Raw genomic sequence first — 26,311 nt, 5'->3', positions numbered from 1 at the left:
TGTGCATCCGAATGGGAATCTAACGTTTAAGGTCGACGCTTGTTGATTTTTTAATTTTGTTTAACAAAATTTAAATATTTTTACGATTCTATGCATTTTTTGTTGATTGAGTAATGCGACCTGCACTATATTGTTTACGTGTCATATGGCTGCGATATAAGGTATTCTGACTTTTACGACGCTTCATATAGTGATAAATGAACCACACTGCACATGATGGAGGAAGGAAACGTGATCACGTCTCAATGCATGAGAGATATCACTGACAAAATCCAATTGGCCCTTCTACCTAGAGAAAAAGTTACCAGATTTTTCGAATTCATTGTGGATAAAGATCTTTTTATTTTATGTACACAATATTTTACATGTGTATAAAAATAAAACCCTATTTCGTTATGTGCCATGCCATATTAACGTCCGAAGCTTAGCACGTAATGAAGTGAAAGTTTTTTCCTGCAGAAGTTCCTAATGAAAGGATTTGACTTTGCAAAATATGTATATATTTAAACATAGGCTACTTTTAATCGTTTTATGTTAAAAGTGAAAACAATTTATGCATAAAAAAAATTATATTACAAATCATATTAATGTAAGAATCATTTCAATTTTTTTTCACTTCAAAAAAAAAAATAAATAAATAATGATAGTATCACACAGCTACTGGCAGGGTACAGTAATTTTTTGTTTACATAGGTATGTATGGGGATAATTAACGTTGTTACTGAAGAAGAAGAAGTTTAATCATAATTTGAGATGAGTGCATAATACCTTTCAAATAATGCTGAAGCATTGCACGGAACAATGCAATATTTAAATTATGTTGAACAAAACATTACTATATGATTAGTCATAGGGCGTGAGACGATCCCTCTTCTGCTCCACTCTGACACTGTTATCCACTATAACAAGAAGCATACGTATGTGTAACGATATACGATGCAGTATTATGCGGAAACTGTGACATATTTTAAGTACTATTTATTTCAAATGGTAAGTTATTTCTGAAAATGTTACATCATACGTCATCATCATCTTAGTGAAATAGCACTCCACCCTGTGGGCAACTTCCTATTGCGCCGAGACGAATCTTAGAAATCCCCTACAGAGGTTTCAATTATCTTAGTACCTCAGTACGGCTTCAATCCATATCCGTATCAGTGCTATCACATTCCTTTTCTCCAGTGCTATTGCTACGCTTTCGTGAAAGAATTTTGGCGTTATTTTTACGCTAATATGGTATTTGTATTAAGCTCCAGTGCAGATAACCACACCAACAAGTCTCTGTAGGTCATCTTCGTTATGCAGTCAATATATATGCAAGTGATGCAGTGCAGACGACCAGCCACCTCAAGAATCTAGGCCTTACTATAGGCATGGTATTTACTCGGTCTTATTGCAGAACTCTGACTAGATTGACAATTTGACCGAGTAAAGTTAAACCAATGAGAATTCTTATCAGTAAAGAAGGAAGGAACAATAGCAGTTTGGTCCACAGTATCAATGATGAAATCTTTGCATTCACCGATGAATCAAAGGGTGAACAGGAACAAGAGCAGTAGCAATCCTTCCATAAAAGGGCAGCCGATAATGCTATTCCCTCAAGCTGTTCTAGACAATTCAACCCCTTCAAGACTTGTGCGAAGCATTGGACTTTAGAGCGGCATCTCATATCTTAAACATCAGCAACACGGATAGACTAAAAAGCTGTTAAGAGAGAACTTAGTAACATTGTAATATTAATGACGGGGTTATTAACCTCTAAGGTCCACTTAAAATAAAAACTTGGTAATATATTATCGGTAAGAATGCAGACCAATGTGAACATGACAGCTTAATGTGCCCAGTGATGGCGTTACTGCGGCTGTCAGTGGTCAGACGCTGATGTGAAAATTACAAAGGTTTTAAAGAATAAAGCAAGATGGACAATAAGGCAATTTTTTCTCCACTATACCTATGTTTCCCTAGATAGATGTTAAAATACCTTCTGCGAATCTAGCAAATTGGTTGTAAGTGATATTAGCCAAGAAAAAAAATTGTGTTATTCTCACAATTCTTATCAGTAAAGAGGGACTTATCATAGCCGTTTCATCCTTATTAAGGAGTTCTTGAAAGAACTAATGGACACAGCCATGCGACCGGATGAGTCGGGTAACCTAACATACAATGTTGAAATAAACTAAATGCGTATTAATTCAATGTAGGTTAATGTTCATCTCTGATGCTCTCTTGGCTCAAGAATTAATTTTGAAATTAGAAGATAAAGAATAATAAAAAAATAATATTAGTTCTCTAGAAAGCTCCTTTTTTTACGAACATTAATAATTAACCAAAGAATCCAGCACGTTTTGGAATGTGTCGGCTTGGAGTAGCAGCCTTGAGTCATACCATCGTAGTAGGTGCCGTCAGAAGTGTGCAACGTACAGAACGTGTTCGACATCTTTGTGTAAATAACCGCTCCATAAGCGTGTGGACTACGACGCTGTTGTTTATGAAATTGTCGTCATGTCAGTGCCTAAGAGTTATGCATTTTAATTGGTTTTCGTCGCCAAGGTTAGTTTACGATATGGCAGCGGTGACTGACTATGAGTTACTAAAACGTTGAGATGGTAGCAGAAAGTGTATGTGATTTTTGTTAAAGCAATTCATTCATATTTTGACGTTGTTCCTATCAAAAATTCTTAAAGCAATACTGTCCACATTACGAGTACTATTCAATGCAATTCACCATACTACAAGTGTAATGAAAAAAGTAAAGGACAGCAAAAAGAAATATCAATAAATACATTAGCTAATGCTTTACTATAATTCTGCAATCAAAGGCCGCTAAAAAAAACCTTCTCAAAAGCAACGTACTATTAAAAGGAGCACACCCACAACATTGAACTTGTCTTGTTCGTGTCAATTAACACCCAGTTTATTGTTTTGTTAGTGTAAAAGCAACAAGATGTACTGCGAATTTGCAATTGCAAATATGCAAGACCATTTTCACCAGATTGTGAATTGCCCTAGTATACTTTGATCGAATACGATATTCGACGTGGCTAATGCGGAAGGGACCATACATTTTCCGCAGAACCTTTCTCTCGATAACTCGTAACGTCGACTCATCAGATGCTGTCATCGTCCATGCCTCTGCACTCAATTGCCTACTAAGTCCGAAGTAGCAGCTGTTGGCAAGAGTAATTCTGCGTTTGATTTTGAGTTAACATTAATGTTGGTGTTGGTATCGGTTTCAAGATAGATGAAATTATCTACGATTTCGAAGTCATGACTGTCAACAGTGCCGTGGGAGCCTAGACACGAATGCGACTACTGTTTGTTTGATGACAGGAGATGATTCGTCTGGTCATCGTCTGGTAGAGTACGATTTGCTTCTCTTCTTTATTCATTCTGGAGAAAGCAGAACTAACAATGCGGTTGTTGAGGCCAATGATATCAATATCATCGGCATACATCAGCAGTTGTACACTCTTATAGAAGATAGTACCTTCTCTATTTAGTTCTCCAGCTTGAATATTTTCTCCAAGAGCAGATTGAAGAAGTTGCACGATAGGGAGTCGCCTAGTCTGAAACCTCGTTTGGTATCGAGGTGAGGTCCTTCCAGATTCTAACGGAGTTTTGGTATTGCTCAACGTCAGTTTACACAGCCGTATTAGTTTTGCATGGATACCAAATGCAGACATCGCGACATAGAGGCAGCTCCTTTTCGTGCTGTCAAAATCGGCTTCAAAATCGACGAAGAGGTGGTCTGTGCCGTTCCTCTTTTCATATCTGGTCAGTTATTGATTTTCCAGGCCTAAAGTCACACTGATAAGGTCCATTCAGTTGGTTGACGATGGGATTTAATCTTTCACACAATATGCTCGATAGAACCTTATACGCGATGTTGAGGAGGCTTATCGCACGGTAGTTAGCGCAGATTGTGGGATCTCCGTTTTTATGGATTGGGCAGAGCACACTTAAATTCCAATCATTGGGCATGCTCTCGTCGGACCATATTTTACAAAGAAGCTGATGCATGCTCCTTACTATTTCTTCCCCGCCGTGTTTAAATAGCTCAGCCGGCAATCCATCGGCCCCGCTGCTTTGTTGTTCTTCAGACGGGTGATTGCTAATCGAACTTCTTCATGGTCGGGCAATGGGACTTCTGCTCCATCGTAATCGATTGAGGAATCGGGTTCGCCTTCTCCTGGTGTTTTACTTTCACTGCCATTCAGCAGGCTGGAGAAGTGTTCCCTCCATAATTTTATCGTACCAGCTGTTACGTTGCATTTTCCGAAAACCAATGGTTTTGGTTGCAGCTTATACTCAGTTGTTGACGAGTGCTCTCAGAGAGCAGGAGTGCAAGTCAAATAGGAAATCGTTCGGCGGTCTGTTGTGATTACAGCTTCTCGACGTCGAATCATCCTTGTGTTGGTTGACATGCCTTTTTGTTACACAAAAGCGGGTGCGTATCTTAACTGCAACAAGATATTGGTTCAAGTCGATGTTAGGACCTCGGAGAGTATGCACTTCTTAAACACTGCAGATGTGTCTTCCACTCTTTTATATGGCCACTATAGTAAATGCCACAAGGACCTACTTGTCTCAGGCTTTGTCCCGTCCATTGCCCTTCTTGGACGGCGGTGATGTCAGCATTTATTTTCACGAGGACATAAAGCAGCTGGGCAGCGGCACCTTCCCAATTAAAGGACGGGATATTCCCATTGCATGACCTCGAATCGTAATCCGTTAATGCGTTTGCCGTGTTCCTCATGAAAAGGGCGTCTCTCGCCCAAGGCTGTTGTTTAGCTTTCATTGGGAGCGTTATTTACTTGGCGATTTCCAAACCCAGCGCACAACCCTGTGAAGGGGATTTTTCGCCTTCAAACAGGTGTTCTTTGGCTACCCAGCGGATACTTGGTCTAATACCGGAAGTCGTGAGCTTTTTGAGCCGTACGCAAAAGAATCGTTTTTGGCCAATTCCAAGTGAATGGCGATCAGAGAACTTTCTTTACTTGCGTGGCTAATTAAATCGAGGCAAATGTAGTAATGAAAGAAAGTGTTACTATCATACTAATATTATGCGAATGTAAGTTTGTTTGTTACGCTTTCACGCAAAAACTACTAAACGGATCATTGTGAAACTTTGTACATATACTCCTGAAGGTATTAAAAGTAAAATGGGGTACTTTATATTACCCTTTCTTTAAGAAAGATAAAAAATTGTTTCTCAAAAAATGATCGTTTAGCTACATCAACGCCATCTAGCATTACAGTAATGAAGTTTCAACTAAGAATACTATAATACCGTCCCACTGTATTACCGGCGGGGACGACAATATCTAATTCAATAGAATATATATAGTTTCAACTGTTTCTTATTTTTCTAAATTTATTGTTATTTTCTTCTGTCGTTACATGCCGTATAAAACTATTAAAATTTCTGAGGTAATCCGTAATTTTTCTTGTTAGCTGTCACTTTATTATTTTAGATCTTACTCGCTGATGTTAATTCTTACTATGCTTTTCTTAGAAAATGCCTCGGAAGCGGAAATCTGTTATATCCAAATCATACTCATACTAATATTATAAATGTGAAAATGAAGTTTCAACAATGAATGCTGTAATACCGTCGCACTAAATTACCGTCAAGCTTAGCTTTGCTGTTACATAAAAAAGTCACAAGGACAAACATTACAGGGGGCAGGAGTGCATTTAGAAAACCCATGCTTCTCTCATAGTCAACTTTATGTAGCCTGTTAACGTCTATCTAATGTACAGAATTTACACATAGTTGCACCCGACGGGAAAACTTATAACATTGTCTACAAAAATATCCTAGATTAATACTTTGTATTTTGTTTTTTTAAAATGTTAGAATTCAGAATTATTTATTTTTGTTACGGTGAAATGTATTTTAACATTTGTTGTTGCATTTAAATACGCTTATTTTAAGGTGTTGAAACTTCATTGTCTGTAGTAATTTTTCAAAATTGTTGATCTCAGCCAAGCAATAAAATTTAGTTTTCATTTTGACTCATTTCTATTATTATATCCTTACCCTTTATCTCTCATACTTATTTAATGACTCCACTGCAGGCGAAGCCGCGGGTAAAAAGCTAGTAGGTCATAAATATGATTGCAGTCCTTGATAACACCTAAATGGCGTATATTCCCGAATGGTGTAATAAATTTACCTAAAGCAGGAAATAAGAACTATTCACTGGCTAAATCTATTAGTCCATTTGGTCTTACTCTTGTTACGATAAAAAATATGGAAAGATTGTAAATAATGAAGTAATTGTAAGCTTAGAAGCATAGAAGTATACTTTCAACGTTGAAACTAAAAAATATTGATAAAAACCAGTTTTATTATAGAGTATTATGAGGTTTTCAATTTTCTCTTCTATAGGAAACATTGCTTTTTAGACATAGCGTCAGTTATACTGAAACAGCGCATAAGAAGTCAGCTATTTCTTAATATTTGAGAAAGCACGGAAGCGTGAATCATCCATGAGAGTATCAGAACAGAAGCTCTTATGTGAAATGTCACAAAGCATTGTGCAAGCAAGTCATGAGGTGGTTTGGTAATCAAAATGCAAACCTAATAAGACTGATACTTTATGTGACAGTGCTCATGTGTGGCAATATTTTGATACGTTCAACCATGTACATGCTTAATTTCTACTTAGTTATGTTCTACATGGGTTCAACCCACATGTACGAGTATAGACAGTTTTTTACAGTAAGTTTAATGGTTTACTCGGCTGAGAGATACCCATTTTCTTTATATAGGTCAGTGGTCGGCATGCGAGGATCTGTCACTGTGTTGGTGAGCACGAAAAAAAAGTAGTCCAGTGAGAAATTGGAATTAAAATAAAGCAAATTTTATAAATAATTAAGAGTATAATGAAAATTAACAAAATGTCTTTTAAGGATTATTCCCTATTATCTTTAAAAGACTTGGAACATAAAAGGCATTGTATGGCACCAAAGGCATTTAGAATCATAAAATATTTCTTGCATGATGTTAATTCGTTGCTGGCTCGACAACGACTGAACGGTAGAGCGTAAGCGTACGTGTGAAGTTAGTATGCACAATTGTGCTAAGAAATGCCGACCACTGATATAGGTAAACCTGTTAAGTCGGATGCATAAACGACTTTAGATTTAAGATGAACGTCAAATCAGCTGTTTTTTTGTGCCGGTGTATATATTACAAACAGTTTTTTTTTTTTTATGCCAAATAAAGTCTCGGACAGACGAACGATTTTCCAATTCGAACTTAGGAAGCAATTGAGAAGCAAAATCCATTCTCGACGAATTAAGATCAAATTCCCCAAGTCACTCATCATCCCCGTTTTTAAAACTGGTAAATGAGCATTATACACAAATTATTTTAGTCCAGAATAATTTAATAATTTAAATCTTATTTTTCAAAAGACTTTTAAAATATCTCGTAAACTAGAAGTTTCCTGCGGCTATAACACTATATATTCTTGATCTGCATAACCTCCTCTTTCTGACTATACCTATTTTATTCCCGAAATTCTAAAATTAAACCTACAATTTACTCAGAATAATAACTTTTTGCACTATTTAACTTTTTGTCAATTATTTTCGTTCACACAATAACAAAAGTGGGCACGATTCCGATTACTTTGGCGGAGGGGTAAAAAAACCGAATTTCCGTATAAATGGGGTATGTGCGGATTGGGGAGCTTCTCCAGAGAAGAAATATCGAAAAATAATATAAAACTAACTTTTATTTTTTAAAATATTCACGATTAAATGTTCAAAAATTTGCACTAATAACACATGGTATTTCTCTATGTTTCACTAATTTTTTTCACGTTTTTCACTCTGTATATTTAAATATACACTCTAAACATTGAAATAAGTTCACATTTCATTTTTATTTTACTATATTTTACCTAAATTTATTAATTTAAAAATCACTTAGCACTCTCATCGTTGAAAAGGTTATATGGTTTACAATTATGAAGAAAACGAGCCTTGCCACATCTTAAACAGCAAATATGTAGGACTTTTAACAATTTTTCTTTGTTTGCTTTTTCGCGTGATTCTTTTTTCTATATTAACTATAATAAAAATACTTCCTACATATGTATATGTGTAATATGTGATTTATGTTACTGAAGTACTTTCGCGTAGTACTCCATTCTGAGTTGGCGGCCTTTGGCCGCGCTTTAAAAAAATAACCCTGGTCGAGCGAATACCCGGGGTGACCGTAGTACTTCCGGATAGTACTCCTTTCTGCGTTTAAATAATAAACAAAATATATTGAGTTTCGTTATAAAGTGGTTATATTTTTTGGTTATCTTTCACTGATATTGAAACAAAATTTGAATTTTCGTCATAAAATGGTTAAATTTTGGTTATTAAATCTGTCAGCGCTTTCCATTTATTTTTGATAATACGATGTTTTGTATATTCGTTGACAATAATAATATTAATAATATTATTATATAATATTACTTATTTGTTTATTAAATTAAATAAAGAAGATATCCACATGAATGGATAGAGGAATTTTTGGGAAAAAAAGGCATTTCAGCGAATTTCCTTATTATCACATGGCAGCGCTCCATTTCGTCGTAATTTTTAGCACACACATGATGTTCATTACGAGTGTAAAATATAATTTTTAAAATAAAGATTTCTTCGGTAAAAAGACTGTTAAAAGTGTAAAATGTGGATTTATTTAAAAGTTTATAGTTTAATTTAATTAATTTGAAATGAAAAATGTGAGTAAAGTGTGTTTAATGTGGTAAAATAGCTTGTTGAAATGTTCGAATTTTGGGAATTTTTGAACTTTAAGGTCGAATATCTCGTAAACTAAGCGTTTGCGGTACCTATAACCCTATATATTTTTTAATCAGGAGGACTTCCTTTTTCCAACGATAACTTTGCCCATAAGTGTTGCATCCTAACTAATAATCACTGTTACCTTACGTACATATTTTACCGAAGAACGAAAAGAAATCTGAAATCGGGGATCCTATTCTAAAATTTACGAAATATTTTTACCAACAGAAATATACATATATATATTTCACAGTATACAATTTTTTATTGTATGTGTACGTTGAAACATTTCGATAGCAATTACTTGATCGTGTAACATTCAGGTTAAGGTTTTTTTGGAAAAATTAGCAAATAATGTACATTGGCATCCCTTTTCGAAATTTGTTTTGGCGCAAGAGTTGTGCAAATGTTTGAATGGTGATCACATTTTCGAGCTAGTAAGCAGAAAAAGAAATGGATAAGTTGAAGTGTTGTAAACAAAGTCCAGAGGCATTTTTAGGACCAATGGAGGATTTGTGGACTCCTTATAAACATCTAAATACTATAATTCAACGAAACCTGTGTAATCCAACAGAACAGTCTTTGATTGAATTGGAAAGTCATTTTAAGAAATATAAACAAAGTTTTACATCGTTGCTCCTGTACCCGGTAGGTTCTAACAAATGGTCATTATTGCGGTAAATATTAGTAACAATTTTGGTTGTTATTGAGCGGAATATTCGCAATCAATTTTCAGGAATACTGCCGAGTGGACATTCATTGGCCCGATGTAATACAGGTCCGTTCCGGTTAGTTAGAACTGACTAACATGGGAAGAGGGTTATTCAATGACACTGGCTTTTTATCTGAAAATTTTAAAAGCGTGTTTTAAGAAAAGTACGAACTTTGAAAAAGATCCAAAAGTTATTTAGCCTCCGCAGGAATAAAAGAGCAAGGTGTAGCGATGTGAATTAATCATCGTATATTAAGATAGACACCTCGATGATCTTCCTACGACAGACACTAAATAACCGGAACGGACCAGGATTATCATCCGGCTAAAGACTGTCAACTCGGCACCAATCCTAGGAATAAATTCAAGAAAGTTTTCTGCCGCTACAATATTTGAAGTTTATTTGGAATTTGTTATAAGTTCGTAATAAGGAGGTCCAAATAAAAGAATAGCTTGAATAAAGTGTTATATAGAAAAAATAATTTCCGCTGAGCTTTTTGAAGCTCTTTCATTAGACAACAATAGCGTAAATTTTAGAATAGCTTCCCCCTATTTTGGGGTTAAAATGGGTATGTATGGATAGAGGAGGTCCACAGATTAAGAAAATAGGCTGCGATTTAGAATAACATCCCACGATTTCGGGGTTAAAATGGGTATGTACGGATAGAGAGCATCCTCAAGATGAAGAAAATATATATATATAGTTGCTGCTGACTTATGGTTTTTGAGATATTAGCATTTAAAATTCAAAAATTCAACTATTTAAAACGAGTGTTTTCTGATTTATAATGAATTTTATACTTAAATTTTTAACTTTTATATCCACTAACACTTCACTAATTCGTTTCTAACCATTTATTTTATATTATATAGTGCAAAAATAACTTTAATTCAATATTGATCAATCACATAATAACAAAAGGGTTGCATTCTAACTGATAATCAGTGTTACCCCAATGACAGGAAATCTAATCCTTTCTGCATTGGTGGTCTTTGGCCACGCTTCAAAAAAATAACCCTCAGTGTTTTGCTTTGTACTCCTTTTTGCGTAGGCGGCCTTCGGCCGCGCTTCAAAAAAATAACCCTCGGTCGGACCAACACCTAGGCATGCTCAGTTCCTTTGCGGTCAACTCCTTTTGCGTGCGTTGGCGCTTGAAAAAAAAAATAACCCTGGCCGATCCAACGGCGGGATTTATCAAGGTAATGAGAATTCTGAAAGATTTTACATTACTCATCACACGATAATGAATTTAGTTACGACGTCATAATCTTTCTGTTTTCTTATTTTTACTCCATTACAAAATATGGTAACACGAAGTTTTTGCTTGTTTACATCCATTTTCTTATTTTATGAATAAATAGGATTTTAACTAAAGTTTGATTATATATAATAATAAAATAATTTTCAACGTCGGAGTCTACAAGGTCAGACAATTTTTCTGAATCAGAAGAGAATTGCATTTGGCATTTTGTTTTTAAACCGTTTTTTTTTTTCTTGGAAGTATTCTCTGTTAATTTATTTTTGAACAATGGTTACTAATAGTTAAAACAATAGCCTTTTATTTTTTCCCGCACATGTTATCGCACCAACCTGGAAAAGATAAGTGGCGATGTACCATCAGCCCTCCTCCCGAGGGACAGCACTACCAAAATAGTTAACTTTAAGAGAAAGTTTAAGGTCACCCTCGGCACCAAGGATGAGTGGAATGAGTCCAACCTCGAACTGATGCTGAGGAATAGTACGCTAAGGTGGTACACCGACGGATCAAAAATGTCGGAGGGGATCGGTGCGGGGATTGCTGGCCCACGCACTAAGCTCTCCATACCCATGGGAGAGTTCCCGAGCATTTTCCAGGCAGAAGTTTATGCCATAAGTCGGTGTTTAGAAATAAACCTCCACCGCAACTATCGCAATGAGAGAATAGCCATTCTCAGTGATAGCCAAGCGGCGCTAAAAGCGATCACTTCCTACGAAATCAAATCGCTATTAGTGCAGGAGTGCAGGGAGAGGCTGAATAGCCTTGCAGAACGTAACCAGGTACACCTAATCTGGGTGCCCGGTCACAGAGGTATAGCCGGCAATGAACTGGCGGATGAGCTAGCCCGCTCCGCAGCCTCCACCAAGATGGTGGGACCGGAACCCTTTATTGGGGTAGGTCCACACACCATAAAGGAGCTACTTCGTAGGGAAGAAGGAGTGGGCAGAGAGGAGCATTGGCGGCAAACGCGTGGTATGAGACATGCCAAACTGCTAATGTGAGGATACAATCTAAGCAGGTTCAAGGTTATAATAAACCTTCCCAGGAACAAACTCAGGCTGCTGGTCGCATGGTATACCGGCCACTGTAAGCTGAATAGGCACCTGTATAACATGGGCCTATCCTCTTGCATCAACTGCCGGTTCTGCGACCTGGAGCCTGAAACCCCGGAGCACCTGCTGATTGACTGCGCAGCAGTCTGTAGACGCAGGACTAAGGCCCTCGGAGCAGTGCTTCCGGATAGGGATAGCATAGCCTCACTAGCGCCCAGAAGGCTACTGAACTTCATCGATGCGCTGGGGCTAGGTGAGTCTATGTAAGTTAGGAGAGGGCACAATAGACCAAAGGTCGCAGTGCATTCCTCATATTAATAAATCAATCAATCAACCTGGCTTTTTTCTTTGAATGTACCTTTGAAGAATCTATGAAGCCAACCCAAGAACATTGCTTGAGGAGAGAAAACTTGTTTGGCACATGTTTTTTCAGCCAAATGAAACCCAAAGGAACATCGCCTATTGTAAGATCTCAAAGACATCATTTCTAAAGAATATTGTACTAACTCTTTCTCATTTCCTGGTATTTATTTCTCACAGAATAATAGTTATATAGTACAGTGAATTTTAAATAACTTACGCAATAGGAATTAAAGTGTAAGGTTTTTCTTTTGCCTTTACAAACAATACTCTCTTAAAAACTCACCGCATAGCTATTATTATGTGAGTAATAAATAAAGGTTATAAAATAATCCTTATACTTTGGTAAGCGAAGAAATAAAAGTCGAAATATAACAATTATTTTGTGAAGAAAAATATCAGACCTTTTTAATAATTCTTTTAGTCAAAAATTATAAAATAACAGAATATAACAACTCTCAAAAATTATTATTGCCTCTCAAAATTATTTATTTTTGTCGACAGCCCATAAGCAAAAAAATACAAATAAAATAACTCACAAGTAGGCATACAGTGCAGGCATCTTAAAAGGAAATTACCCGGTTTTACTCTACTTAAAATCGTTCAGGTTTTATAAAGGAATATTATTAAAAAATATATTAAATTATAAAAAGCAAAATAAATATTTTTTCACAATTTATTAATTTTAATTATTAAATATATGTTTGTTAAGCAAAAAAATGATAAACATCGGCAACTATTAAAAAATGGCCTAATAGATGGTGTGCCAATATCGAAATATACTAGAAGTGTAGCAATTTCCAAGGAATTGCTGGATGAAGCCGTTATAATATCGGATATGTTCAATGTGGATGAAATAATGGCATTGGAACTTCTTTGCACTGCGCAACGAGAAATGATCAAACACCCTGGGCTATCAAGAGGATTAGTTGCCGTTTTACTTTACTATGATGGGAAAAAAGCTTTAGTGCAATCGCTTAGAGATCTTTTTCGAGCAACTAATGGCATTTCATGGGTAACTGAAATTCCCAAAGAGGTACGTTTATATATTTTTCTTCTTCAAATAATAGTTTGATTATTTTATTATTTTTATTTATAGATATCCAATTTGATTACTTCTTTCACCCAGAACTTGGTTAATCAGTACAACATCCTCGAAAGAATTGTTGGCCTATTAGATGAGCTTGATATATCGAAAGAGGTAAGTAATTTTTATAATTAAACGTTTTCCGCTATTTTCAATTTCTAAATGTAAATATTTTTGACTTTTACAAACTTTGTATTTGATTTTTTCCATCCATGGTAAGTCGGTATACTTATACTTGTATTATTTTTATATTTCCTCAAAGCAGTTTAATATTTAAGTAGCTGTAGTATTAAAATGTATGTAGTATTCCACTTAAATAGTAGTTATAAACCTTTAAAAGCGATGTATTAATCAGAATCGACTGTTTATACTTAAGTTTCATTGGAAACCTGAAATGATTTTAAAGTGTTTGGTTTTATTTTTACATTTTACCATGTTTCTTTACGAAAGATTTAAATTTCTTATTTTGTCAAGTGACATTCACTTCCCGTTTTTACTCACTATCACAGATTTTCAAAATCCTATAAAATTATAACTAAATTCGGTTCCCAATATTGCCATCCCTTCCAGAAAAGAGTGGGAAGGAGTGAGGTAGACAGGGACGCAGGGATTAGCACGCTTGGGTCCAAACTAAATGGAGTAAATCCTTGACTTGCGCAACAAGCATGCAAACGTGACATGAATGGAGCAAGGGCCGCGCATGCCGACTATTAAAATTCAATAGGAATGATATAAGAACTCTGGTAGGGGTGCTAATAGGTCACTATCTAACGCAGGTTAGGCGCATGATGCAGCAATTACTATTGTAGAAGCTGTCAGAACGTTGAAGAAAGGAAAGACAGTAAACATCATTCAGAGAGGAGACCATATAGACCGATTGTCTTGTATGTTGCCCACAACGTTTCTTTGTCTTATCCCCATGTGCTGCCGGCTAACGACTTGAGGATTTTGTTGCGACTCTGTACCTTGGCGATAATAGCGATCGTATGGGGAGTGAAAGAGCATTACACTATCAAAAGTTACACCTAAAATCTTAGAATTACTTTCGAACAAATGAATCCGATCCCATTGCCCGTCGTAAATATTGTGTTATCATCAGCGTAGGAGGTTATAGAAACTCCCTCTGGTGCCTGTGGTAGTTTCGAGATGTAGAAGTTAAACGGTAGCGGAGAGGACACCACGCTGCGAAACCCTCTGTTAAATTTTTCTCAGTTTAGATGTTTCACCTCGAAATAGTGCGGATGATTGTCGACCGCTCAGGTAGTTCATGGTCCACCTCTTCAGTCCTGAAGGAAGTGTAGTTTTTTCGATGTCGTGCAGTATCGTTGTGAGATTGACTGTGTCGAAAGCTTTTGACAAGTCCAAAGCTACGAGGATCGTTCTCTCACAGGGTGGTTTTTGGTTGAGGCCACGAACTATCTGAGCGTTCATAACGCTAAGTGCTATGGTGGTGCTGTGCACTTTTCGGAATCCATGCTGATAGTTGGCTAGGCTCAAGTGGTGACTGAAGGCGCGAGTACCAAGACCTCAAGTGTCTTCACTACTGGGGAGAGGAGAGTTATCTTTTCTAGGCCTAAAGTCACACTGAATTGACTTTCAGTTTGTTGACGGTGGGCTTTCATCTTTTACACAATACGCTCGATAGAACCGTATATGCGATGTTGAGGAGACTTATCCTACGTTAGTTGGCGCAGATTGTGGGGTCTGCCTTTTTGTAGATTGGGCAGAGTCCGACCATATTCTACAAAGAAGCTGATGCATGCTCCTTATCAGTTCTTCGCCGCCGTGTTTGAATAGTTCGACCGGCAATCCATGGCCCCGCCGCTTTGTTGTTTTTCAGACGGGTAATTGCCATTCAAACTTCTTCATGGTCATGCAATGGAAGGTCTGCTCCATCGTATTCGATTGGGGGATGGGGTTCGCCTTCTCCTGATGTTATACTTTCACTGCCATAATTTTAGTCAGTCACTAGATCATCTCTGGGGGTTCTATAAGAGTATGCTCCGGTCTTGAACCTTCTGTTAATCGCCGCATTTTTATAGAATTTTCGAGCAATACCCCTTTCGGCCAGCTTGTCAGCTCTTCATACCACGCATTTCGGCTTCACACTTTTTTGTCTGCAAATGCGTCCCTCTTCAACTCTCGGTATCTATCCCTAAATTCGGATAATGAGTAGCAAAGCGTTAAGTTGTTCGGATTAGAATAAAAGGTAAGTCGGTAGCCATTATATTTGGACATTTATACAATAATCCAGTCATAGAACTTAAGAGTGTGTTACCAGGTAGACAATTTATCGAGAAATCCGTTAAAATATTTATCTCTAATTGACTGCTTAAGTTATAAACAAAATATGCTTTATTTCTTCTAGCTCATTATCTTAACGAAAAATCGAGCACTGGGATCAAAAAAACACCAAAACCAAGTTCAGCAAATTTACAATGATATTCGAATGGGATTAGCAACGGCATTATTTTATTGGTCAGCGCAAAGAGGACTTTCCAAGGACATAGTTATTAAGCTAATTAAAAATATATCAAATTGCGCCCAAATTCAATCATCAGGAATAGTAGATGATATTACATTAAAAGTTATTTTTTCATTGATGTACGCCTGTGATACTAGTGTTTTGATGAAATATGAAGCTGTTAGCAATATTTGGCAGAACATTCCTATATTTTCCCAAGGGGATTTTTTACAAACTGTTTATGACGTATTAATTCCCACTCAACAGGATGGTCTAATTGGAACCATCAAACTTGCTTTTGGATTAGCATTAACTGGTTTCCGACACGCATCTATGCAAGTACCGAATTCTTCATCGAAAATTATAGCATATGATGAACAACTTATTGATGCTGCGATCAACAGCAAAGTGTTTGAGTTTTTATATTACTATGTTTTAGAAAACAAAGATTTATATCGGTAAGGAATTCCTTACATAATTAGGAAAGTATTTAATTATTATTTTTGGATATTTAGGCACGAATTTTTCTATCGTCGTATTCATATGCTATTAACGGACTTTATAGAATTTATGCATTCCAAAGTAACTGAGTTACGAGGAAAGGCAGATGAAACTGCGAGAACCGTTATGGGATTTATAAAGGAAGGACTGGAGCCGCCATTTAACTTAGACCATAGTTTTGAAATGTTGATGTTATGTATATCTAAATTTTATAAAGATAATAGAGCAGGATTAGCATTGTGCGTTGAATTTTGGGAACCACTCGATTCAACGTTCACTTCTGTGAAAGCCACCACTCGCTCAGTTTCACTATTTAAATTTATTCGCTTGGCTGGAGAATTATTGCCATCTACTTTGTTTGTATCATATTTAAAAATGATTGCTGGTTTGACTAGTTGTGAAAAGTCTGCGCGTAATACATTCAATCTTCTGAAGCAAGCTTCAGGATTAACTGGAAGTACAACTCTATCTTGGGAACATTTTTTCGGATCTTTGATTCAATACTACTCGTAAGTAGAGTAACGTATTACATTTATATACAAAAAAGCTTAGTAATAATACGTCTTCTATATTTATAATAATAATTTCAAGTGCTGGACATTTTTTATAAGAATATCTTATTAAGCCAAAAATACGTCTAGTCAATACTACAAATAGCTGCCATAAACCTAGTTTCATTTCCTTTTAGAAATTTGCGCCAAGAACATGGTGTAGGTAGTGAAATATCTTACAAAACGCATTTAAACAGAAGTATTAACCCTCAAGAGATTGAAGCTCTTCAGTCAGTACTCGAAGTGATAAGAGCCGTGGCTACTTATGATGAATTATCAAGAATAGCAATTTGTGAAAACCCAAATTGGGCCCCATTACAAATACTTCTAGGTAATTAAATTTGCTACTATGTACTATTTTCAAAATGTAATTTTTGTCATATTTTCAAGCAATATCTTTGTGTTCATATTTTAATTTTGTGACATTTATATTTTAGGTTTATTGAGCTGTCCGGTACCACTCATGTTAAAAGGAAATATATTGCAAACGTTAGCTGCGCTAACCAAGTCTAAAGAAACAGCAACCATTTTTTGGAACATCCTTGAGACTTCTCAAATTATTCCAACATTACCTGTTATAAGTTCTAATAGTAAGTATTACATCAAATAGTACAATTCACTCTCCCTTTGATTTAACATTTAACATATTATTTTAAATAATTTTAAATAGAAAGTGGGGGAAGGAAGGTTATAATACTTGTAAAGTTGGTTTTAATACAATATAGAAGAGATGACGAAATTTAAATAAAATTAAAGTACATTGATATCAGAATAAAAAAAAAAATTAGTTTATAGCTTTTTATTTTTTTAATTCTCGAAACATTTCTTCGATCATCGCTGAAAGTTTGGCAAAAAAATGATTTTTTTTACTTTTTATGCGTGTTTAAGACCGTCCCTCAATTTACTATTTGACTAATTTAGAGTATTATCCTTCTTGTGCACATTTCCCCATAAGCAACAGAAGTGTATGCTCGACTTTTATGCCAATTACTATTATCTATTATATAGTTATATTACAACTTCTTTTTATTCTAGAATCATGCAACCTTCTAACGGAAATATCGCAAAATGAATCTCGTCTAGAATGTTATCCCCTTTCTCAAGGGATCTTAGACTTGATATTTTCTTTATTAAAAGCGTGTATGCCTAAAAACTTAGGAGCGGACAACCGAAAACCAGGACTACAACCTTATATAACTTTTGTTGTTGAAGAAATTTTCTTCAAATTCTATGATCGGTAAAATGGCTAATATATTCAGCTAAAGCATACTTTATTCTTGCTCAAAAATTGAATCAATTCGATTTGCTTTACAATTTTACAAATTTTAATATTAACATTAACAACAAGTATTCTATTTTTTATCTCTCTAACAGACAGTATAAAAATTTGACAGAAAAATGGGAAATCTGTTTGAAATGTTTGAAAATATTGAATTATTTAGTTCAAACATATGAACCTGCGCCAAAAGATTTTGAAGAGATCCAAGACCAAAGTTCGCCTATGGGATATTATATAATGCTGCAGCTGCATAAAAAATCTCACTTTTTAAATTTGCTTCTTCTAATAATTGATGATGCACGACAAAAGCTTGATGAATACGAACAATTCAATGAAAGAGAGATGCTTGAAGAAAGTGCCCTTCTCTGCCTCTTAATAATAGAAGAAGGATTAATTAAACAAAAAGAGTTTTTGAATTCTCATAACATTGCGAATACATCAAATATTATTTTTGGTTTAAGCAAAATAATTTTAGATGTCAATCCACGCAGCCAACGTCCGGATCATCTTTTGAACATAACAAAATTTGTCATGTACTGCAGTTGGCTACCCAATCACTCCTTTGCTGCTGTAAATATTCTTAACATGGTTTCGAAGATGCCTAATATTTCAAACCAAATCTTGGATGTGTTTATTTCAAACGGATATATATATGATGAAATTCGTCAAGGGTTTGTGGATTGTCTAGATATGGATATAAACGCAACTAATTTCTATGGAAAATCTATCGAGTTTCCAAAATCACATAAAATTTATTTAAAAATTAAAACCTCTATATTAGAGTTTCTTCGAAATTGTATATCACAGCCTTATCCAAATATTGGGTATTATCTTCTCGGATTTGAATATTCTACTGATTCTATCGAAAAACGAAAACTTAATATTGCAGATTCTACCAATCATTGTTTAAAAGCAATAATAGCTTTACTGGATGAACATTTAGAGGTGAGAGTTTTTTATATAAATAATATATTAACTTAGCTAATATATTTTACCACTGGATAGGCAATGAAAATTTCAAACACTTACGATGCAGATTTGGAGCAAATTAACAAGAGCTCATATTTCATCTTATATTTGTTGTGTTCAAATACGCGTACGTCCGAAGGAATTTTGCGATATTTACGAGCATCAAATGATTTTATTTGCCGCCACTTACATGAACTGCCATTTAAAAACATTAAATACTCCCATATTCTGTATCAGACAAGTTACTTGTTAGAATGCACTGCCATAGAATTAAAACTAGCAAGTTCTTATTGTCAAATAAGTAGAGTTCAGCAAATTTGTGAAATTTTGTTGGGTACTGCTACTAACAAGGCTGATGATCAAATTTCTATTAATTCTACTCTTTTCTTCTCTCACTCATCGCCGGTTTTAAATGAGCATTTCATCAAACCGAAATCTGAAAAAGTGCCAAATTTTTTGCTTAGTAACATTCTGGATTTTTTAGAGTTTGAGGTTAAAGAAGTAATTACCTTTAAATGGGATTTCTTCGATATCTCTTTATCTAAACAAATATTCGATGAGTGTGAATCCATAACAGAGGAGGGCCATTCCTTAATTAATTTGCAAAAATTGCACAGAATACTTCACGATGAGCTTTGCAATGTACAAGGCACTATAGCCGGCGGACAACGAAAATTAATTTTGCAGGAAATTGAGTCCATATTGATATATGCTCTCAAAATAAATGAAATGCGAAATAAAAACAAGGGAACAATAAAAGTGATGGATGCCTGGGCACAGGTATTGTATTCATTTGTATAACTTTTTTGGATTCTAGATAATTATATTGAAATTTTAGGTTTCTGAAATTATATTTATATACGCTTCGGAAAATACTCTACCATACACTATCAAACAAGAACTTTTATTTGAAATGTTACAAAAACTTCTTAACAAAGCTGTATCCATACAACCTCCTCTGGAAATATCAATTTTAACATCTGAAGCAATTTTTATACTCATTGTTTGCTTACGACAATGTTTCTCCCGAAATCTAGAAAACATGGGTAAGTCATTTAATTACTTCAAATACTTATATACAAAATATTTAGTTTATCCTAAACATAGTATAGAATATCTGGTCACTAAATTACGAACGAGCTAAATTTCGTAGGAATTAAAGTTCCAAGTATTAAAAAACAGTGACATGACAAATCTTTGATTGCTGTTTAAATTATTAAAATAGTCTGACCAATCAATGACTATTTTAATAATTTAAAAAATAAAAACAAAATACCTTCAACGAAAAACACCTGTTTTCCAAATTAGCCATTAAAGTTTTGAAAATATTAGTTCATTATCGTATGTATATCCTCGGTTTGAATTCATGCAACAGTCCCTACCTTCTTTGAAATGAAAATGTTGTTTTTTGAACGTGATGGTACAAAATTCAGAAGCTTTTTAAGCTGAAGTTAGTCAGTTCTAGATAAAGTCTTTCTGATGTTTTTACAATTTCGACTTTTATTATTATGGATTTTTAATCCTTTACTGGAAACATATGCAAAGCTTACTATACATTTTTTATTTCAAGAGCATTGTCAAAGAAAAGAGATAGTATAGAAATAAATTTGCTCGTAATTCGATCAGTAACTATTAAAATAATTTTTAAGTCTTATCAAGTATGCTGTACCGTATTTAATATTATCTTACTGCACAATTACAGGAAACGACAAAACTAACGCTGCATACTACGGAAATATGAAAACTATTAATATTGTAAGCTCAGATTCGAACATATTAAATCTAAAGTCAATATTGAAGCGACTTTTAGAGTGGATTGTTGTAAGCGATGTTAAGTCTCAAAAGCTTCGAATAAACTTATACGCTGCAACACTGAGTTGTCTCAGAATGTTAAATGGGCATCTCTTAGAAAAAATAACATCCCGTAATTATGAAACGTATGTATATCGAATATTTTTAGTTCTACAAATTGAGTTTAACTTAAATTGAATGTTATTTAGTTTTAGTAGGATTCATTGTTCATGCTATTAGAATGAAGAATTTATTATTGAAATCTTACATTTGAGTTGGTAACATGGTAAAAGGAGTTTTTGTTTTCGATAATCGTATGTGAGTGTAGTGGAAATCACTCTTCCTGTTGTTTACTTGGGGTCCTGAGTTATATGAAAAACTGTTTAGGTGGAAATGAAGAAATTATAAATTGATGCCGACTTAAAATTCAAAGTTTGATAGTTACTCATTAGCTCTTCAAAGTTTAGAAAGTAACTTTTAATGTAAACAAATTCATTCATACTCTGTTATAGGTTCTGCAATATTTGGGTATTTTGTATTGTAGTTTGTCTAGTACCATTTTGAACTTTTTGATAGAATGGTCAGGCACATTCAGTGTCAGTATAATTTCTGATCACAAAGCCAATTATCTTCTTTTCTAAAGCATAAAGCTTAAGTTCTTGTCAGAAGTCTTTCATCGATCAAGTAGTTTTGTTTTAACATCTAAACCCCTATTATTATCCGACTGCATTTTGGTATTATCGATATCAACTGAATTCGTAAAAAACGGTTGAAGTGTTGTCAAGCTTCAACTTTTTTGTGGTGCTATGGTTTTCAATACTGTACGCTAGGGTAGTTGTGGTTGAACATTCTTGTGATTATTGAGAAAAAATATTAATAGAAAACGAAAAACGGGTAAATAAACGCAACGTAAAGCTAACACAACCTTTTTTACAACTTTTCGGGTAATGTTCTCATACTTTGATTAAAAAACGAGAATTCAGCGCAACTCGTAATACAATTTTCAATAATTACAGATCGTCATGCATGAGGAACGACACTCTTCTGAAATCTCCACATAATAATATAGTTTTTAGAGAAAAAATCATTTGTTTTGTGAATCGTCACATAAGTTTTTCAATAACGTATCAATACATTTTATCACTTGGTACGGACACAAAAGCTCATCAATGATGAATAATGCCGCGGAATTAATAAATCTGGCATAACTACTATTTTTTTCTACAATTTTGACATTTTTTACATAACATTTTCAAAATGTGAGCATGGGGCAAAACTCTTTTTTGAAATTCGATTGTATAAATAAGAGCCTCAACGTTGCCAAAAACACCTTTATTCTAAATTTCAGATATGAATTCTTTTAACTTCGATTTAGATACACTCCCAACTATTTCAGCCTAAAATGAGCCGATTCATTTGTATCAATATTACTTACAATCTCCGACCAATTCGGATTGCATGTTATTGTAACACAAAGCGATGACTTGCCGAAGTGCTGAACAATTAGCATTCAGCAAAATCACTACGAACTAATTTAACATATCCTACTTGATTCGTTTGCAAATAATCAGTAATAATGGCATACGCATTTGCCCTCAAATTCACTTGATTCTGTCTTATAAATGCAGTCGACATCCTTCTATTCTCACATACATATCAACAATATACTGCAAAAATAGTTTTTGGGATTTAAATTCATCCTTTTTGCAAATCTGAAACATGCAAATTATAACATGGTCGTTATGCGATATATTAACGTACCAACCAAAATCCCCATTTGGGAATAGTAAAAGATATGCCAATGGGTACAAAGCAGATACTGATACATTCTTAATCACACCATTTGTTGTTTTGAAAAAGATATCATGTTTCTTTTTTATTATTTTATAAAAATATATCGTGAATTTTGAAATGATAAATTTGTTTTAAAACTGTGTCAGAAATATTAGCTTCCGAACTGACCCTAAATTAGGCCGAATATCGTGTAAATAGTTTGGATTTTTTCTTATGTTTCTATTATTTCATGTGAGACCGTATAAGATGAAGGAAGATGGACTTTACCCATATGACAACACATAGCAAAATACTTAGCAATAAAGCCAAGTTCATAGAACCAATTTGATAGGAATCAAAATTAGGCAGTATTTCAACCAATGCACATTGGAACGGACCTTGCAAAGGAACTGAATTATTATCAACATTATCATAAACTTCAATTAAATTTAAATTAGTGGTATTAATAAAATTTCGTATTGGATTCAATTGCATATTTTCTCTATTTCTCTATACTCCCCTGTAAGTGGTTTACGCGCAAGTTTAAATAGATGTACATATGTGTGCGCATCGACGATACTACACTTAAAAAAAAAATAATTAAAACTTTTTGGTTAGCGTAATTATATATAGATTTTCATTATAACTCGACATAAAATTTCACTTTCATCTATCAGAATTTTAAGTTTCTACCATTTGGTAAACAGCCTAACTTCAATTCAAGTGAGTAGACTTGAAACCAGTAATAGGTGTATTAATGTTACCTATTTGCTTAGTTTTTCATTTTTTCTAGTGCTACTTTAACTAAAATGGTTTTTTTTTCAATCATCATATTTTTATTTTCTTATTGGTATATATATTTATTATTAAATTTTTTTTATATTTCAGATTTGTTTCTCGTTTAGATAAAAATCTCGCACCTTCGGCAAACTCCGTCGTATCGCAAGTCCCAGTGGAATTATTTTCGCTATTTGGAGATAAATTGATTGATATAATGTGTCGTGATTGTGTTATTGGGCATGATATATGTAAAATGCTTGCTATGTCGTGTTTTGTTTCAGCGTTAGAATTTAATAATATTCCGAGTGTTCTGCAATTGTTTGCAAATAGGGGTTATTTAGCTAATGTCATCGAAAATTTAGAACAATCCGATCAAGATTTGTGCCTTATCGTAAGTGATTCAATTAAAAATATAAAAGCGTTGTATGTTTACGAATCACACATGGCACTACTGTTCAGATTTGCTAATTGTTCTACGGGTGCTGAAATGCTGTTATCAGCTAAACTATTAAGTGTTTTATCAAAAATGAGGGTGTTTGATTTGCATCCAAATTTCCAAGGGTTTGTAAATAGTCAAAATACCGTATCGGAGTTTCTGCCTGCAGTGGATAATCGCTTTCGTCAGATATTTTTCCCAGCTATACAGCTATGTAATGCTATTATAACAACTCTTGGAACGGACAATCTGTCAGCTATTTCCCACATAGCGAATTTTTTATTTTCGCATTTTGAAATCATCGAGTTCATACTAAGAACCGGATTGTCCCATTCGGATATAGGTATAATGAATGAACTTTCTGTGGTTACCGGTATTATTGCGCGAGTTATGCGAAAGGTACAATATTTACATGAACAATTTTGACTGCTGATTTATGGTGTCTTCTTTTTCAGGATATATACTTACCAGATGATGTAAAAACGAATCAATATAAAATCTACTCTCACAAAATTAATAGATATATGTTGCATATATTCTGTTATTTTGTATTAAATAACGATATTTTGAAGCGAAACACAAAAATGGATGCTCAAATTAACGAATTTTCTGAACCTAATTGCATCAAACACTTCGTGGACATCGCCGCAAATGTTACCATTTTCTTCCGATACAAATTTACAAATACAATAAACTTGAGTGATATCCTATTCACACCGAAAAAAAATACATCACTTAAAAGGTAATTTTATAATTTTTAACACATTTCTATATTTTTTAATTTCCGTGCAAATTCCGTAAAAAAAGATACCACTTTATAGCTCAATAGTTGCCAAATGGTGCCAGGATTGAGCAGTCAAAACACAAATATAAAACATCTACATACAAAATCTTTCAAAAAAGTAAGGATTAAGTATTTTAATGTTTTTCCTTATAAGCGCGCGAATTTATCGAAAAACAGGAAAATACGTTTAATTCGGCTGCAACGAAGTTATATTATTCATTGGTGCATTTTTTTTTAGGATTAAAGGGTCTGTTTATATCAATTTTGATCGTTAAATGTACACTCTTTGCTATTGTGGTTCGATCTGAACAATATGTTTGGAGATTGTAGTGCGCCTTAGATTATACTCTATGCCAAATTTCTTGAAGATTCCTTGTCAAATAAAAAAGTTTTCCATACAAGGACTTGATTTTGTCCTTATAAAAGGTAGATCATTTAATTGATTACTCATCGTCGATGATGCGAAATACCATAGTATACAAATCGAAGACTGAAACACGTGGACGACGTCCGGCAATGGCTTATAAATTAGCAAAGCTCATAGTAAGATACGCAAAGCATAATCTATTATTTTACAATTGTACCTAGTACACTGCTGGTCAATAGGTTAGACGCACGTTTACTTGCATTACAATTGTTTAAATATTTATTATTTTAATGATGATTGAAAAAAAGTTGAAATGCAATAACATGGATAAATTAATGATAATTTAAATATAATATTCAAATATTTATTAAAACTTAACAAAATTGTGTTTTTCAAACATTTTCTTAAAGCTATTCAAAAAAGGTGACTTTTTCTTGGTCATTAGAATAGACGCTTTTAAATTTTTTATAAGAAAAGAAATGTTTTTTTTTAAGTTAAATTTTTAGTTCGTATAACTATTTGATTTATTAGAAAAAAAAAACAATTATTTCAGTAATGAGTACTTCCTCCTTTGTTAGTAATAACTTCATATATCCGGTCATTCATAGAATGATACAGGGAATCTATGTATGTAGCTCAAGGAAATTTCCCTCCAAGCATCTTTAATAGCTGCAGTTAATGTTTCCTTATCTCCGTATTGCTTTCCTCCTTATATACCTTCCGTGTTAGCCAGCCCCAAACATTTTCAATTATGTTAAGATCTGGAGAGTATGGTGGCCAGGTCATGACATTAACGTTTTGACTCGAAATAAACGACTTTACTACCCGGGTGTTATGAATGGGAGCATTGTCTTGTTGAAAAATCCAAGGAATTGGTCCAGATAGATCTCTTAATTGTGGAAATACGGACTCCAACAATGTTTTGAAGCGAGAGCCGTCCATCTTCTGATCGAAAAAAACCAAGTCAATCGTTCCATAAAACGTGATGGCACCCCATACCATGACTCCACCTTCTCGGCTGTGGTGGCGACTTAAATATAACTCATCTTTTCGCAAATCGTGATAATAGTATTGAAAGCCATCAGGACTATCTAAATTAAAACGTTTTTCATCAGTAAAGACCGCTGAACGCCAATCATTAAGTCGCGTGCCAGATTGAACAGTCCACATCATGTATTATTTCGCGAATCGAAGCCGTTTTTCTTTGCGTAGTTCATTCAGAGAGGTTTTTTTCTTGATTTTTAAACGCTTTAGGTGTTTTGCATTTCTGATTGTACGCTGAACAGTTGAAAGGCTTGTTTTTACTCCGGCCAATTCCTTAATCTTAGCTACAGA

The 26,311-nt window shown here is 34.4% G+C and overlaps 1 protein-coding gene across 3 annotated transcripts in view; it reads left to right on the top strand.

The window, feature by feature from the left end:
• Positions 1-9,205: 9,205 nt before the first annotated feature.
• The window catches only part of LOC120775430 (nuclear pore complex protein Nup205), a 31,429-nt gene continuing 14,323 nt past the window's right edge, over positions 9,206-26,311 (top strand). For 2 of the 3 annotated variants that reach the window (XM_040105616.1, XM_040105615.1), the window contains exons 1-14: positions 9,206-9,459; positions 12,907-13,230; positions 13,294-13,395; positions 15,650-16,203; positions 16,261-16,755; positions 16,935-17,128; positions 17,235-17,387; positions 17,833-18,034; positions 18,172-19,021; positions 19,082-19,825; positions 19,884-20,091; positions 20,748-20,982; positions 23,498-24,224; positions 24,281-24,567. In XM_040105616.1, coding sequence (XP_039961550.1) covers positions 9,265-9,459; positions 12,907-13,230; positions 13,294-13,395; positions 15,650-16,203; positions 16,261-16,755; positions 16,935-17,128; positions 17,235-17,387; positions 17,833-18,034; positions 18,172-19,021; positions 19,082-19,825; positions 19,884-20,091; positions 20,748-20,982; positions 23,498-24,224; positions 24,281-24,567 — 5,270 coding nt within the window. In that variant the 5' untranslated portion in view covers positions 9,206-9,264. The remainder of the gene's footprint in view (positions 9,460-12,906; positions 13,231-13,293; positions 13,396-15,649; positions 16,204-16,260; positions 16,756-16,934; positions 17,129-17,234; positions 17,388-17,832; positions 18,035-18,171; positions 19,022-19,081; positions 19,826-19,883; positions 20,092-20,747; positions 20,983-23,497; positions 24,225-24,280; positions 24,568-26,311) is intronic. The other variant, XM_040105614.1, reaches the window with a different exon arrangement.

Source organism: Bactrocera tryoni, chromosome 4 (genome assembly GCF_016617805.1).
Source record: "Bactrocera tryoni isolate S06 chromosome 4, CSIRO_BtryS06_freeze2, whole genome shotgun sequence".
Taxonomy (NCBI): Eukaryota; Metazoa; Arthropoda; class Insecta; order Diptera; family Tephritidae; genus Bactrocera; species Bactrocera tryoni.
The sequence above is the reverse complement of the archived record's forward strand: the minus strand, read 5'-3'. Positions and strand labels throughout refer to the sequence as shown.